The sequence below is a fragment of the Coloeus monedula genome, assembly GCF_965178545.1.
Source record: "Coloeus monedula genome assembly, chromosome: 12".
In the NCBI taxonomy this organism is placed as follows: domain Eukaryota; kingdom Metazoa; phylum Chordata; class Aves; order Passeriformes; family Corvidae; genus Coloeus; species Coloeus monedula.
Genome location: NC_138792.1, coordinates 14205736 through 14222973, shown reverse-complemented (window position 1 = coordinate 14222973; position 17238 = coordinate 14205736). Strand labels below are relative to the sequence as shown.

Here is a 17238-nt window from a genome sequence, read left to right as displayed (position 1 = left end):
ACTTGGTGTTCAGTACCTGGCTTTGATGGCATTTTGCTGGTCAGCATCCTGCAGGCAGAAGAGAGGGTTCCCTTTTTGCAGTGTGAATGAGGTTACCACTAAGAGTATTTTTGGTTCTGATTTTTCTGAATGTCGCAGACTGAACTAGCAAGTGTGGTTACCATACCACTGGAGAAGAAGCAGCATTTAGAAAGTAGTTCTTTAAAGTGATCATCAAAATTCAGTTCTGCTGCCAGCGTTTGAACAGGTGCTAGTACCAAGAGCATCCTTTAAGGATGATGTACTTGCTTTGCATAGTCTGAAGTTTCAAATGGGGAAAAATCCTGCCCTAATTTGTAGCTTCTACAGAAGTGTCATTCATTTTGTGCTTAATAAGAAAATGTAATGGTTTGAGCATACACCCTGTTTGTGTACCTGTATGTGCCATGTGTCCATGTGGGGAGGTGACTTTGCCTGCAGTATCAGGGCTGTCCATGCAAAGAATGGGGAGGTGCTCTGTGCAAAGAGGGATGAGAAGCAGGAAACCTGTGTCCACTAAATCTTAAGACTTGAGAATATTGCCTTAAAAACAGAGTCTGGTCCTAAAAGGCTGTCTCTGTGTCCAGAAGGTGTAAGGACAAAAAATTAAATCTTGATTTCCTGTCAATCACACATCATAAGCCTTGATGCAATAAAAAAACCCCGTCTTTTTCTCATCTTTGTACAATTTTGGAGTAAAGGAGTGCCGTGAAGCTGAATTTGAAATACAGAGCCTGTCCTATTTTTTTCCAGCATATGTATATGCAATTGCAGCTCTGCGGTTGTGCATCTGATCTTGAAAATTTTTCTATCACACTGTACAGATTTTTGTTTTAACTCTTTGTGTGTGTCTCTAATTGCCTGGGTAAATCAGGCTAGCGCTGGCTTCGGGAAGCGATGCACTACTGCCGGGGTCAAGCTTCGGGTTTTGGCCGGAGCATCTTTCCTTACTTTGTCCCCGAAACACTAAACAGCCCGAAAAGGCACCTTGGAGATAACGGCAGGGGGGAAGGGGAAGGGTGAAAGCTCCAAGCTGAGAGCCCAATCCTCGCAGGAAGGAGCGTCTGCAGGATGATTTTTGGCATTCCACCTTAAAAGCAAAGCCGGCGCTGGGGAGGAGAGCGGGGCTGCCAGCCGGGAGCCGGGTGCCGGCAGGGCTGCCTGCCTGCCCGAGCCGCTGCCTGCCCGGCCGTGCCAGCGGGGCAGCGCCCGCTGCCATCCGCAGCATCCCCATCCCACCCCATCCCATCCCAGCCCGGCCCAGCCCAGCTGCCGGCGGCGATGGCGGAGGCGGGCCCGCGGCGGGGCGGGCGGCCCGCCCGGGATGCGGTAAGGCTCCGGGCCCGCCGGGCTGCGGCTCACGGCGGCGGAGAGCGCCCGGAGCGCCGGGGGCGGGCTGCGCGGGGGCGTTCAGCGGCATCCTCCGTGCGGGAGCAGCCGGGCACCGCCGGGCACCGCCGGGCACCGCCGGGCACCGCTGCCCCGCAGTGCTGCTCCCGGCGCCTCCAGCCGCAGGAGCGGCTCTGTCATTGCGCCTGCAGGAGAGGAAAGGAAGGGAAAGCCGCTGGCAGGGAGGGGGCCCTGCACAGATCTGTGCCCCAGTGATGCTGACAGCATCTTTGGGGGGTTAATTATGCAGCCGGCTGAAATAAAGGTAGCAGAGCGCTTGGGAGTTTCATTCTGGTTCTGGGGGAAGTTAAAGGCTCAAATTAGCGGTGGCTGGCATTTTATTGCATGGCTTTTCCTTTAAGGGGCAGCAGAAAGTCATTAACTTCAGCACCTGTATAAGGACTCCTGGCCGCAGTCTGCAGTGCTCAGAAACAAACTTACTGGCAGATACTACTTTTTTTTTATTATTATTATGTTTATTGATTACCAACCTCATGGATGCCCTGGTGAACTGCAGGAAAGAATATTCTCTGAAAACTGAGTTCCTAAAATTGGGGGTAAAAAATCACACTAAATGTGTCAGAATGAGATATTCAGTAAGGAGGCAGTAACTGTGATGGTTTCAGTGCTTGTCCTTGTGCTTTATTAGCCCAGTTCATCTGTATTGATTAAATCAGGGCTCTCTGTGTGGTTATAGTTAAATGTGCATTTAAAAAGTTGCTGAACTGGCCTTAAGGTATCCATATCTGTGACCTCGGAAGGGGAGGGACGTTGTGAGCACGGGCCGTGGTCGGTGAGACAGTTAACAGTAGTGAAATGTTGCCAACTGCCTGATTTAGTGGAATTGTGCTGGTAGCTTTCTGCCTTCCCTGGTGCGCTGCAGAGGGCAAAGGCTTTAGAGGGTTCTTTAGGTGTTTTGTTACATAACCTGAGGTTTATCAAGTGCACAAGATTCTTTTTAGTCTTAAAAATGGTAAGATAAAGCATAAGGCAAGATTAAGGACCCTTTTGTCTTTGCTTTCGTTAATATATTGTGGGAGAGGTTTTTTTGCAGCAGTACCTTCAGCATCATTAGAGTTCAGTTTTCAGGAAGCTTATCTACACTTCAGCCCTGAGAAAAACTGAAATTGTAACAATGCTTTAAAAAGATGCAGTCCCTACAGGAATGTTATGTTGAGGAATTATTGGCCTATGTAGGGTTTTTTCTAACATTTCATCCCTTCCCTTAGGTCTCTAAGAGGGCACAGGACATGGCTTGGTTGGTGTCTGTCTTTCTGCAAGCTTATTTCTTGGCTTGTTCGTTTTTTTTCGATGCTTGGAATACATTAGGGATCATTTGCAAAGCTGCATTTCTTGTTTTGTAGCTACTCATAAGTGCTGACCTTGATCCTATAAGATCAGCTGAAAAATCCCCAAACACTTTCTAAACTGAATGAAAATCAAATCACCTGCCCTGGAAGCTCAGCTATTTTGAGGTGAAATATCAAGGAGCACAAAGGGTGCAGTTGTGTGTGTATGGCCGTAAGGTTGTCCCTGTGGCAGAAGGATGTGAGTGCTGTGGTCTCTTCTTGTGTGGTGTGTGGAACATGTTGGCATCCTGAAACCAGGTGTGTCCAAGGGCCTCTCTGCTCTCAGACAGGCATTTCACACATTGTCACTGTGCAGTGCAGTTTTGGCAGGCAGCTCTGCTTGTCTCCTGGTTGCTGGTCCCTCTTCCTGGAGCTGTGGGTTTCCTGCGCAAGGGCTCGTAGGAGAAGACATTCAAAGTCTACACGTGGGGGAATATGGTTTGGAGACCTGGACTCTTCCTCGGGAATTTGCTCTGCGCTCAAAGGGTGCCTGTTAAAAAGGACTTGAAGGAGTAAGAGAGGCCAAAGCTCGAAATGATAAACAGGGTTAAAGGGGACAGGGGATGAAGGGGAATAGTGATATCCGACCAAGGGAGGATGAATTTCTGGCTGGTTGTTCTCAAAGATATTCCTGATGCATTTTTCAGGAGAGGGTCAAGGTAGGAGCCTAAAGGTCACAGAGGAGGCACTGTGTGCTGCCCAGGTGCTGGAGCAGGAGCACAGCCCCCGGGGCCTGGAGCCAGCACCAATGTCTCTGTTGTTTAATGGTTTGCTGTTGTTTCCAATGCCAAATCTTTGTCCCTGGCACCGCTCTTGTTGGCTTCCAAAGGGTATGAATTTGTCATTTCATTCACAATCTTTTTTTTTTCTGCTCCTACTTGAAATAACAGATCAATATATTGGATTTATGTGGCTTATATGATCCTAGAAGTCACTGTCCATTTCTAAGTGAAGTTGTGGGCAGTGGAAGCCACAATCTGCCCCTTTCTACCCAAGAAAACAGAGCAAATGAGTGACAGTGCAGTTCACAGATGTTGGATCCCAAGTGTAAATCAGGCCTGTTTTAAACAACACTAATGCATGTTTGTGGGAGTAATCTTTGTTTTGAAGGCACAGATGAAGTGCCCTGCAGCGCAAAGTACGTAAACATGTTCATTACCCTCACCCTTGGTATAGATGTTATTGTCATGTTTCACAGGGGAGGATATTATAAGGAGGAATATATGGAGAAATGTAACCTGGCCTGGCAGGATCTCAGAGTAAATCATGTCTTAATTAACCCAAGTCTTTGCATCATGCGCTTATCCACAATTTAATGATGCAACTCCTACTTTCTTAAAAATTCTTTTCCATTCTCAAGCACCCTTTTCACAGATCTATTTAAAAATGCACCTGCCAACCATATGCTTGAGAAAAGGCTCCAGCAGTGTAGACAGGAAATTCCAAATTCTTGCCACAAATTAAATGTTGCCTGGTAATTACCAAGGACAAGACGAGTGTGCTTGATGAAGTTATGGGATGATTAGCAAGTTTGGCAATATATTTTGCTTCCTCAATCTGTCATTCCTCTCAGCATTCCAGCCTTCTGTTCCCTGCTAAGTCGTAATTTCACTCCCCAAGTTATAATGATGAACAGTATATGTATTATTAAAGTTTATAATAAGTGTGCCTGCAAGGTGCATGGCTGAACTCCTGCCTGCTCCAAAGGGAAGTGGGGCTGGACAGCCCCGCTGCAGTTACATCCCATATCTCTAAACCACTCCCAGCGTCTCCCTCCTGTTTTAAAAATAAGAAAAGGCTGTCAGGAGCAATCAGAAAAAAACCCCTGAAATTGAATGATGCCCCCTCTTTTCAGTGCATTTGGAAGCTGTTGTTGGACCTGCCACGTGCCCAGGGTGGATGTTGTCTCTGTTTCCTTGCAGGCCTCCTTCCCGGGGAATCTGCACTTGGTGATGGTTCTGCGTCCCACGGGCTTTTTCCAGCGCACCTTCACTGACATTGGCTTTCGGTTCAGCCAGGAGGATTTTCTGCTCAAGTTACCGGTACGAGGGTGCAGAGCTGTCTGCGTGGCTCGGGGGTGACACTGTCCCACTCTGCTGCTGCCCCAGGAGAAGCAGGACGTGGATCCACTGGAACACATCCAGAGGAGGCTCAGAGGGCTCAGCCCCTCTGCTCTGGAGCCAGGCTGGGAGAGCTGGGGCTGCTCAGTCTGGAGAAGAGAGGGCTTCAGGGAGACCTCAGAGCCCTTCCAGTGTCTAAAAGGGGCTCTAAGAGAGATGGGGAGGGACTTGGGACAAGGGCCAGGTGGGACAGGACACAGGGAATGGCTTCCCACTAAAAATGGGTAGGTACAGATTGGATATTAGGAAGAAATTCCTCCCTGTGAGGGTGGTGAAGCCCTGGCACAGGGTGCCCAGAGCAGCTGTGGCTGCCCCTGGATCCCTGGAGTGTCCAGGGCCAGGTTGGACAGGGCTTGGAGCACCCTGGGATAGTGGAAGGTGTCCCTTCCCATAGGAGAGGGGCTGGAAATTTCATGATCCATAAGGTGCCTTCCTACCCAAACCATTCTATGTGAAGAGTAGCCAGGAATTTGTCTGAAAAGTCAAAAGACGTCCCGTGGAGCTTTTGCTATGAATTTCACCCATATTCATCTAAGACTCCATACCAACATCATGCTGGTATTTGTTCCTAAAATAGCAACTGAAATGAGTTTATATTCTCAATTCAAAATTTCCAGACTTTTAAAACCACCTTGATTATAGGACATAATGAGAATAATTAAGAGAAGAAAAGTAAATTTATAGAATCTCAGGTTGATGCTATTACAAACATAGGAAACAAATTAATGCTTTTCTTTAGGAAATAGCATGATTTTCACAAACTTTACATTTTTCACTCTAAAATTGCTGTTCTTTGCACAATTTTGAACATTCTTGACATATCCAATGGCAGATCAAGACACACGAAAAATCATGAGTATATATTTATGTGAAATTGGTCCGTGCTTCATAACCTATTAAAATGTATATGTTCTTTCCAGTTTATTGGTCACCCCTTACTTAAACCTGCATCACTTTGCTTTCAGCCCTGTTCAGCAGCATCTCACTGTGCATTTAGGGAAGAAGGCACCTGGGAGGTGAGGGGTGGCTCAGGAATGGTCAGATACACCAGATAAAAGCTGCGTTAAGCCATAAGTGTAAGAAGAAAGCCCTGCTCCAGAACAATATGTAGAGCAAACTCAAGTTTTAGGTCCATAAAAGTTCCGTGTGCCTGGTGTGTGTCTGCTGGGTGGGAATGGTGGTCCCTGGCTGACAGCAGTGCCCTGTGTGCAGGTGGTTATGCTGAGCTCGGTGAGCGACCTGCTGACGTACATCGATGAGCAGCAGCTGACCCCGGAGCTCGGGGGCACCCTGGAGTACTGCCACAGCGAGTGGGTCATCTTCAGGACGGTGAGTGCGCCTGGGCACGGGCTCTCGGCCTGCTGGGGCTCACTGAGGAGGGTTTGCAGTCAGGCAGTGAGCAGTGGGTGGCTGAGAGTAGCCCCCAAAGCCACTGCACCTCCTGGATCAGGTGTGCAAAGGAGCCAAGGGGTGTTAGGCTTTGATGGGTTTGCAGGGGAACTGGATGATTGACTCCCTCAGGCTCCTTTTGAAACGGCTCCCGGAAGATGTGTCTTTATAAATCTTTATTAAAATTCCCTTAATGGGAGATACAAAATAGGCTTCTTTTTAATAATGGTCTCTTAATGTGATTAATATCAGAGCTGTGTTTGGGAACCAGGGCAGTGAGACTCCCTACTGCATACTGACCAAATGGAGAGAGTTCAGAAAATTTCCTTTTAGTTTTGTTTCTTCCCCTTTGCAAGAATTTTCCTTTAACATTGCCAGGAATCAGGCATTTAATTCCCTGAGTTGTGCCTTGCCGTATGTTCTTATGCTTCCTGTACACTCTCAGTTTTCCCTGGGATGTTGTCTCCCAAATGAATGGCAGGTTGGATTGCCAGTGGGATGTTCTCTCTGTCTGCCGTGGCCATGCCACCCACCTCTCTCAGAACAAGCTGGTGGGCTCCCCTTGCACACCTCAGCCCCGCGCTCTTAATGAGCTGTAGGAATATCGTGAATCCTGAGCTGATGGCAATCACTGTGTCCCACCAGGCCATAGAGAGCTTTGCACTAACTGTGAAGGAAATTGCCCAGATGTTGCAGTGCTTTGGCACGGAGCTGGCAGAGACGGAGCTGCCGGAGGACATGTACTCGATCGAGCGCATCCTGGCCCTGCGCACCGAGAGGTACTGCCAGCTCAAGGTACGGCTCAGCCGAGCTCCGAGGTGTGCACAGCCTGGTGGGGCTTCTGCTGGTTCATGGCCTGTTTGTTTGGTGCCCACTCCTCCTTCCCTGCCGTGCACGTGTCCGTGGTGTCAGACAGCAGGACACAGCGTGCCTGTTTCTGTGTGTTCCCTGTGCGTTTGCCGTGCACTGAGCAGCTCTCCCTGCCAGAGCCAGCAAACTGCCAGAGCTGCCAGCTCCTTCCTGCCTGCAGCAGCCGCTGTCTGCAGCCTGCTCCTCCCGTGGGCTTGGCACGTCTGGCTGCCAGGAGGGCCGTGGGAGGCTCTGTCACCTGTGTGTTCGTGATCCCCTCTGCCTCAGCCCCTTGTCTGCAGAAAGCTGCATGCAAAGCTCAGCAGCAGGTCTGGAGGGGTGGTTTGTCCCCTGGTCCCTCTGCCTGGTGGATCTTCCCAGGGGGACTTAAGGGAACCGTGCTGGGGAGTGTCCAAGGTGAAGATTTCTATGTGAGCACACAGCACAGAGCATTCATGACGTGATCCCTGTCTTCATGTGAGCCTTCAGGTTTTGTCTTAAACAACATTTTTTTTCTTGAATATTTAAATTTTTTTTTCAACTCTTTGTGATTGTAATTAATATTGTTACAGGAGTCAACAGAAGCTTTAGTGCAGCCAGCTGCTGCTTTATCAGGCTGTTGTCTTTGGTGCTCCTGCATCTTTGAGGGAGCAGCACAGGCCTGGCCCCAAACCCTGACTTCAGAAGCAGTCACTGTGTTAATAGTTGTTCCGTGCGGCTGAAGAATGAACTCCTTTGCTTTGTGGCAGGTTTCATTTACCTAAGTCAAAGAATTGTATCTATTTTAATTTATAATCATTTGTCATTGATGAGTTCCCAGAAAGCTGTCTCTAAGAAATACTGAGAATGTCATCCAAACTGTGCTGTGTGTAGGCATAAACGCGTGTGTGCATGTTTAGAAAGTATCATTATAGATACTGCCAGTGGGCCTCTATCTGCTCTTTGAAAATGAGGAGAGGGATATAAAATAGCAGCTACATCTATTGCAACATGACTCAGTGACTTCAGCTTCGTGCTCAGGACTGTGGCCACAGTGTAGGGGGCAAATATCAACTACACAGAGTGGTTCTGTGGATAAACCAGTCAGCAATGCCCACTTCTCTCTGCAGAGAAATTAAACACGTCACGTGCTTTCATTTGCGTAGAAAGCACAGCAGCACTCAGTACAAGCCATCTGTTGCTTTTAATTCCTCATCTATTAATTTCAAATATCAAAACCACTCATTGGCTTTTGACTGAAATGAGGTCTGTTGGCTTTTTTCTTTTGTTCTTCCTAAGACCATGAAACACAAAAGCAGATGAGAAACTGCACAGATTGTGATGACAGCAAGACATGGGATCCTTGTCTCTCTCATGACAACCCCAAGATTGGTACAATTGACTCCTGAATTCAGATAATTAGTCAATCAGAATAATTTATGTAGCTGTGATGCTGAACAGAAACTGGCTGCAAGCACAATGAAAAAAAGGCAGAAATTAATTAAACCGAGTAACTAAGAAATTAACCCCATTGATATACTGAACAGAAAAAGTCAAGTTAACACCCTTTTGACAGGCAGGCTGCTTTGCTGTATGGATAATGAATGGCTTTGAATCGAAAGAGGAACATGGGTCTCTGGAGAGTGAGGTGTAAGAGGATGAAATAACAGCCACCCGCAGTCTAAAGCATGCTGCATAATTCCTCCCCCTTCTGAGTCTCCTGCATGTGGCAGTATCAAAAGGAGATGGGGTTTTTGCCTTGTGGTTGTCTTGCAGGATGTTTTAGTGACAGGGATGCAAACTGGCAGTGGACACTGTGTGTGGCAGAGGGCAAGTTCCTGCAGCCATGTCCTGCTCCTGGGCTGCTGTCCTGAAGCTGATGTTATGTTGAGGTTGCTGGGAGCTATCTGGGGCAGGCAGACATTTAAGCAAGTCTGGGCTTTCTGAATCTTCTCCCTGAGGAGGTTTTGGCGTTGTTTCTCTTGCAATAATAACCTGGCCATCTCCCAGGATGGGCTCTCACTCCTCCAGTACCTGGCTCTGCAGTGGAGCCATACACAGGTCATTCCTTCAGGGCCTCTTCCATCTCAGTTTATCAGCTACATGTGTTCTCTCCCTCCCTCTCATTTCTGTGTTTGGCCTCTTTTTCCTGAAAATAGTTGTCTAAATGCACCTGTTTGCTTTGGGGCTGAGCCCAGCCAGCACAAAGCACCTCAGCTGATGCTAATGAACCCACCAAGGGTTTAAATTTTCCCTAAGCAGGGGTTGTATTGGAGGTGTTGACTTTATATGTAGAGGTTGTAGTGAGTGGTGCTGTGTGGGCTCAGTCCTGGCTTCGTCTTTCCAGGAGATGCTCTTCTTACAGCTTCCTCTCCTGACCTTGATGGAGAAGCACAGCCTTCAAGCTGTGGAAAATCTTGCTCGAAGACATGAACTTGTGGACAGATGTCTCATTAGGAGATGACCACCTGCTCATCAGGAGAGAGCTGGGGCCGTGCTGGCCTCCTGCCTCTTGAATCATTTTGTGGCCTGATGTTTTTATGTGTGCTAGTTTCCACCCAGTGACCAGTCCATGGCTCAGCCTCATGCAGCTCCAGGGCTAGCTCCATGTTAAGAGGACTAAAACATCTGCTGGGAGTCCTTTGGTCTGTTGGATATTGGTGCTTCATTTCACACAGGGAAACTAAGGCAGGAGAAACACGAAATTATTTACCCTCACCTCACAATAAATAGCCTGAATCAGAAATGTTTTGTGTTATACAGGAAGATATTACAGCAGTCACAAAAGAGGGAAACTTGCTTTTGAGCAGTTTTGAAGAGCCTGACTCTGGGGAGTGCAGTCAGGACCAGCAGCAGGAGAGGCCTGGGGACTGGGAGACTGTGAATCGGTGAGTGCACTATGTCCCTAATTTCCCTGATTTTTCAGTGGAAACACTCCATTTATTTAGGTGTAGATGGGTTGTTTAGGTCACCTATCAAATAAAAAGATATACTAGAATTTTGCTGCAGTCCATCAAATTGCTGGGCAACTTGCCTCATGATTTTGACTTGCTCTGATTTTTATCCCCACTGTTATGATGGGGCTGTGGAGCAGATGCAGGGTTCTGCCATGCCAGGCTCCCAGGTTTTACCCAGATAAATGGAGATAGCAACAAATGCTTCACACAGGTGCTGTCACCTGCAGTGAGGGTTTCATTAAAACTCTCTCTGACTCATCTCAAGTCGTGTCTGTTGACTTCTTCTGAGACCTTGGGTCCAGAAGACCTGTATAAGTGATCTCTAGCTCCTGTCCATCTCTGCTTGTCCTCTGTTTGCAAATTGTTCCAATCCTGTCCTTTGTGCCCAAGGTTACTTGGTCAGCTGCGTGAGATGGAGACTGCTTTTGACGGCTTCTGGGAAAAACACCAGTTAAAAATGGAACAATATTTACAACTCTGGAAGTTTGAGCAAAGTTTTCAAGAGGTAGGACCAGATACACTTCCATTGGCAGAAGGGAGAGTTGGAGACCTAATGGAGAAGAGAGAAGTTTTTATGCTTTTTATTTTGAGAGCGTTTAATTTACGCAGCTGTTCCTTGACTGTGGCAGAGCTAGCTAGCCTGGGGAGGGCTCTGTGCTTCCTCATTCAGAGCTAATTGAGGTATCACTGCCCTGCAGCCGCGTGGATTTTGCTGATGGCCGCATCTTTGAATTTAGAAATTAGTTCTTGGACGCTAGTTGTATTATTGGATTTAGCAATCTTAGCTCAAGTGTGATTAATTTTGGTCTCAGAATGATTTCCTGGCTGTGCTTTGTATCCTTTTGCAGCAGTCGTCTTCTTTGTGTCTAGGTCAAGAATGCCATTGAATTTTTAATGGGTCAGCAAGTGGAGCTGCCCGACACTGGCGACAGTGTCCCCCAAGTGAAACAGAGGCTCAAGGACTTGGATCATTTCGATGGTATGGCTCAGGTGAGATAATACATAGAAAGAGCACTAATGAAACACTAACAAGCCACATTCTGTATTTGTGGTAGGAGGTGCTTTGTGCAATTACCTGGTTCTGGTGTAATTTGTTGATAAGTGCTGCACGAAAGGATCGATTTCATGTCTCTGCTCTGCGCAGCAGCACTGTGATCACTCTGAAAGCCAGGGTATTTAATTATCATAGTTAAAATAAATTGCTGAGCCACCGTGAAAATCCGGAACAGATAAATGTCTGAACATGGAGGAGGCGTGGGATTTAATGAGCTGGAAGAAGAATTATTTATATTTTAAGTGCTTTAGCTGTGCTAATAGGCAGAAACTTGTTACCAGGCACATGGAGTTGCAAAAAAAAGTTGTATCCTGACGTGCCTGTGACTTGAACATAGCATATGGGTGAAGACTAAGAGATGTAGGGGAAAGAAGAGTGAAGAGAGATGATTCACAGGAGCCCAACTGAGGATGTGACCTTTGCAAAGGGATGTGCTGGGCACGTGGGCCAGGGTCAGCAGAGAAGTCCTGGGGGATCTGGACACAGAAGATAAGAATTCTAGAGAAAGGTCTGAGGCTGCCTGGCCATTTGGAAGAAATGTTTAGGGAGAGAGGGAGGAGGATCAAAAGGCCAGGCAGGCAGGGTGCAGCAGAAAAGCCATCCCAGTGTGGAAAGCCAGCCTTGGAGAAACCATAAGCATTGCACTGACTAAGGTGTGCAGAAAAGATAGTGTGTTCTTGCCATCAGGATAAACCTTAACTACCCCAGTTGCCTTTGGTGCTTGGGAGCATAGTGGGCCTAAACTGGACATCAGCTGCAGTTTATTCAGGGTGCAGTTTATTCCTGGAGAGGGCAGTGATGCATTGCCAGCAGGCACTCACAGCGTTGCTGCTGTGGTGAAATATTGTTTTCTTCTTCCTCCTCTTCATGGATAGCAAAAGTTTTTCTTCCCAGATGGTGGGTACCATTTTATCCTGCATAAGGCACCCATTCTGGCTACTCCTAATGGTATCGTCATCTCCATGTGTGCCTGAAATCTGCTAAGATGAGAAAGTGCATGTTGGTTTATGTGGATGTGTTGGCACTACTTCTGTAAGTGTGCAATGCATTCTCTCCCTCTCCCTGAAGGATCTGATAGGGAAGGCTCAGGTGGTGATACTGCACGGACACCAGCTCGCAGCAAACCATCACTACGCCCTCAACCTGATCTGCCAGCAGTGCAACGAGCTGCGGCACCATTCCGACCTCCTGTCTGATGAGATTAAACGGAAGCAGATGCGCCTGCAGAAGACCTTGGACCTTCATACCCGCCTTCAGCAGGTAGAGTTCAGAGACACAGTGCTCTGAGGAGACAGTTATCTTCTCCATGGGGTTAGCCTCTCCACTTCTTAGCTGGAAGCATCTGAAATTTGCAGCTTTTCTTCAGCAGTTAATGGTAGGAAGGTGTTCCCCAAGTGCTGGAGGAGTCCCACACCCCTCACTTAGCTGAGGAAGTCAGCAAACAGGTATCTGCTGGTGCTGTGAGGTCAGCAGAAAAGATGTGGGCATCTCAAAGGGCAATTCAGAACACCAAGTTCAGCTGCTGCTCTTGGTCATGCTTTCATGCTACATCCATGTATTAATTGACTTTGGAGGTTTTCGTGCCCAGCGCGACAGAGGTAATGCTTTCACACAAACTCCAGCTCTTTTTTCTGAGTGATTTATTAAGAGTGAACATAGCTGAGTGTAAAATAAGGTGACAGATTGGTAGATAGGCACAGCTGCTGTATGCTAGCATGGAAGTGGAGTCATGTGGCTCCAACGCTCTTTGATATCTTAATCAGCATCAAATATTCATTTAGGGAAATTCACGCTAATTAGGCCAGAAGGCACACGGCTGTAATACGCTTGAGGCCAATTGAGAGGAACAGGGAAGTTTGACCCTGTTCCATTTCCCTGTTTTGGGGAGCTCGTTTTTTTCTCTGTGCACTCCACTTCAGCATTGTGCTGCTCTGTGGGGACAGACGGTTCCTTGGCAGCCTCTCAGCTGCAGGACAGGGGCTTCTCCTGGGCTCTTTGCAGTCCTGGTTGGTGCCCAGGGTCTAGCCTGGGGCTGTGCTGGAGCACAGCATGGTCCTGCTCTCCATGTCTCCCTTCCTGTTCACAGCACTGGAGATTCTCTGTTGTTCTTGGCTGGAGCATCTTCTCACCCCTGTGCACACCACAGTGTGTGAGTGCCAATGAGCCCCAGTTCAAGCCTGCACTGAGCCTCAAGAAACCTGCCAGTCTCACTGTAAGCTCCATAGGGCCCACTTCAGCTTTCCCATCTGGAGAAATAAACATCTGCTTATCCCTTGGGTCAGCTCTGCACTAGTACTTCCATGTCACGTACGCCACTAATTCTAGCCAGGTACTGGTAGGAACAGCTTGGCTGGATATGTTGAGGACTGCAGTCACCTTACAGAAAAAATGTGGCCTTTCTGCTTTCTGATCAAAACACAGCAGGTGCTGAGGTCTTTGGGAGTGCTGTTTAGCTCCATACAGATCCAATAAGTGATATTCCTCGTGAGAACCTCATTGCAGTGGAGGTAGCACTGAGGGTCTCGCTGCCTGTGCTGTCCCCAGGCTCTGCAGTGCTGCGATGAAGGTGCCTACCTGCTCGCCAACCAGCAAATGGATAAGTGCCAGTCTAAAGAAGGCGCTCAGAAAGCACTCCAGGACATAGAAAGCTTTCTTGAAAGCTCTTCAGCCTACTTAAACTATGATCCCCAAGCCCTACACTATGATTTTGAATCAGTCTTAACATCTGAGTTGAAGGTAAGCAACGCCTCCAGTTCCTTATTACCCAAGTGAAAAGCAAGGTTGGACCGTGTGGCGGTGCTGTCACCTTTGTAGTCCTCTGCTTTGGGTCAAAGTGCAAGTTAGTGGTGATGATGTGAGTCTTTGTTCACTCTCTGCAGTGCCAGATCCAGTCAGTGCAGGTCAAGCTGGAAAATGTTCGCAGCATGTTTGAGAACCGGCAGTCCTGCTTCAAGAAGCTCTTGGACAAACACGTGCGGCCCGTCCAGTTAGTAGCTCCTCGGCCCGAAAATCCACCGAGATCAAAATCACCCTTGTTCTCTCCTAAACATGGTAAAATATTGTGGAACTGTGGTATTTTCAGCTGATAATTTTGCTTTGAGGCAGGAAGAGTAAGGCTTAGGATGATTCTGAGAAACTACCTAACCCTTGCTGGCAGATACAGTTATTGGATAGTGTTAATTATTTATCAGGTTATTTATTATCTTTCCAATTTTTGTGTGAATCTTCCCATACCTGTGTGAAACGTGAAGCTGGTTGCTTGTTACTGATTTCCACTTCATACTCAGTGAAAAAAGAGCTGTAAGTAGTGCACACCTCCAGTTCTGCTTTCCTGGCATCCTGCTGGGCTGGAAACTGGTGAATTAATATTACAGGGTAAAAAAGGGAAAGGTTTATAAATTTATTATCTTGCCTATTCTCTGTGGCTGTCTTGAGCTGGAACTGACATAAAGTTAGACTGATGTTTGCAAAGGAGCTTGGAGAAATGAGGAGCTCAAATCTCATGAACAGAAACGAGCTGGATGCTTAACTCCTTTTGATTCCTTCAGGGTGTCCTCTTGAAATCCCAATTGTGGAATAATTAATGCCCGTAAAGGTACAAATTCTCATTGAACTGAGGTCACTGAATGTTCTGCCCTAGTTTTGGTAATGGGATGTGGCACCATGTTAGCTTTAAATGATAACATTAAAACTTTCATCCTTGGCAGCCCTGAGTGTATCAGGCAGAATTAAAAGAGATTTCAAAGTAGTGTCCATGTATTTTCAACCAGGGACTTGCTAAATTGTGTCAGAATATTAAATTCAGCGATCTGACTACATAAAAGCAATTAAACATTTGTGTTTTAACACTAGGTTTTTATTATGAATTAGCAAATATTGGTTATGGTGGGTTGTAGCAGGTGTCACACAGCAGCAAAAGCAGCTTCAGTTCAGGGAATGAGAAATGTAAGTAGCCAAGTGGTGGGGTGGGAATGAAGCTAAATGGAATGAGGGAAATGAAGCTACTCAAGATGCAGGCCAGTGCAGCAAATAAATCCCAGATTTCCTCTTCCCAGGCTGATGCCATCCTCTCTAAAGCACATTACCTTCTGAAGCCCTTTCCTCAATCAGTAAAAAAGCTCTGAGTCTTTAAACTAGAGCATTTCTCATTTTACCTAGCACAGCTTTTCCAGCTTTCTAGAAAGAGGAAAGGGTTAAAGACAAATTATTGACTTAAAGAGTAGGGTAAATGCGTGGCCACTTCTGTGGGATGTCGTGAGATCATTGTCACTCAGCTGGGCTTATTTCATGCTTTTCTGGGATGCAAGTTTTTCTAGCAGAGGCACTCGGTCACCTGCAAAGCACAGGTATCCTCCATTAATCCCCTTTCTGAAAGCAATGATCAAGTGAGGGAAAGACAAAAGGGTCCTCTTTGGATAGATCATGACAAGAGAGCTTTTTAATAAGGCCTGTTTGATACCAAACATCAAACCACTGCAGGCCTGCTGGTGTGATGTGCAGTGTCAAAGACACATGCTGAGCTCTGCTGGGAGTGCTTTGAGATGGATGGGTTTTATGGTGTGGATTGAAACCAAACCAACTCTGAGCACATCACTTTCGTCCTCTATTCTTTTCTTTCTTATATTTCTATGCCCCTTTCCCCCCCTTCTTTCTCTGTCTGAGGACAGATGCTTCCTCTTTTATCTTTGCCCTGGATTTGAAGCCTGTCTGAGAAATGCGGTTCTAATTTTTAAACCTTTTTTTTGGAGGAGCTGGGGAAAGAGCTCCCCGAGCCCTAAAGTGTAGTGAGATGTGCAGAAGTGGCACTGCAGGCTGTGGCAGAGCCAAGTGCTGGAGTAGAGTCACTCTTGCAACAGAAGCTGGTGCCCATCTCCCAGCCAGCTTCATATCCATGTTCCCTTCGTCCCCGTGGCAGTCTCTGAGCAGGACCACTGGAAAGTCCTCAGGTCTTTCGAGTCTTCCCATGTGTGATGGGTCACACCCCATGCACACCTCTGCTCTGTGTCCAGCATCCAGAGCTCTCTGTTTATACCCCAAGGTCCAAGGCCTGGGTGTGGTAAGGTGGAACAGCTGGATCTCACAGCTGCCCCAGCTGAAGATGGGCTGACTGCTCTCCACACCACTTTGCCCTCAGAGCATCTTCGTGGCCTCCTCTGGACTCTCTCCAGCATGTCCATGTTCTTCTTATGAAGTATTTGAATGATGTCATATAACTCCTTGGAGAGACTGATGCTTTATTTTTAAGCTTCCAGTTTACCTCTGTGGCTTAATTACAACTTGTAATAGTTTACTGACAGTATCAATACATGTGTGCAAGATGGAGAAACAGTTCATTACAGCTGAGCATCTTGCCCTGCATTCATAAAAGGACTTTAAAACAGTGTCCTAGTAGGGGATGTTCTTTTCTGTAGTTTATTTGCTTTTATTGTTTTTGCTGTTACCATATGCTCAGGCTGCAGAGACTTTTGTTAGCTTTTGATGTCTGTGTTCCCTTAGTGGGCATTTTGTTTTTTCTAAATATTTTTACTTTACGACCTTTATGACCGTGTGACATGCTATGTGGCATTAGGATTGTTTGGGATAAATACCCTTTATTTGGACAGTTTGCTATTAGTATTAACTGACTAATTATTTAATCTTAAAGTGTGTCCCATTTTTCCTTCTGACTTATTAGTTTCTGTCAGAAGAATCTCCTTCGCTATAGATGTACATTATGTAATTCTGCTTTTTTCTACCCAAGGTGTGGATTTTAATTCCAGTTTGAAATTTTCATTTGATCTCTCTCTCCCTGGGAAGAAAACTTCAAGAAAAACTCCAAGTTCTCGCAAGGTAAAAATTATTCACGAAATCTGAGTGAGTTTTATACGCTGAAAAACTGAAACTGCTCTAAAGATTGATTGTACTTTGGATTTGATCTCTTTATTTTCTTTTCTTTTTTTCTTTAAAAAAAATCAAGCAAACCCAAACCCTCTTACATCCATACGCTTTAGTTGGATTAGTCCAGCACCTGAGCTCTATCTTGGATTGATTTTCCAATATCCAGATACCTATTTCCTGTGTGTTATTCCCTGAACTTATTTTTCACATGACAGAAGTGTGTATTAGGAAATATCCCCATCCACAGATACCACCCC

At 46.6% G+C, this 17238-nt stretch overlaps 1 protein-coding gene across 5 annotated transcripts in view; it reads left to right on the top strand.

Moving 5' to 3' along the window:
• Positions 1–17238, top strand: part of MCF2 (MCF.2 cell line derived transforming sequence) — a 54669-nt gene that overhangs the window by 18814 nt on the left and 18617 nt on the right. For all 5 annotated transcript variants that reach the window (XM_082289573.1, XM_082289570.1, XM_082289572.1 and 2 more), the window contains exons 5-14: positions 4679–4798; positions 6089–6205; positions 6911–7060; positions 9857–9981; positions 10441–10555; positions 10921–11040; positions 12173–12364; positions 13649–13840; positions 13984–14155; positions 16845–16933. In XM_082289573.1, the coding sequence (XP_082145699.1) occupies positions 4679–4798; positions 6089–6205; positions 6911–7060; positions 9857–9981; positions 10441–10555; positions 10921–11040; positions 12173–12364; positions 13649–13840; positions 13984–14155; positions 16845–16933 (1392 nt within the window). The remainder of the gene's footprint in view (positions 1–4678; positions 4799–6088; positions 6206–6910; positions 7061–9856; positions 9982–10440; positions 10556–10920; positions 11041–12172; positions 12365–13648; positions 13841–13983; positions 14156–16844; positions 16934–17238) is intronic.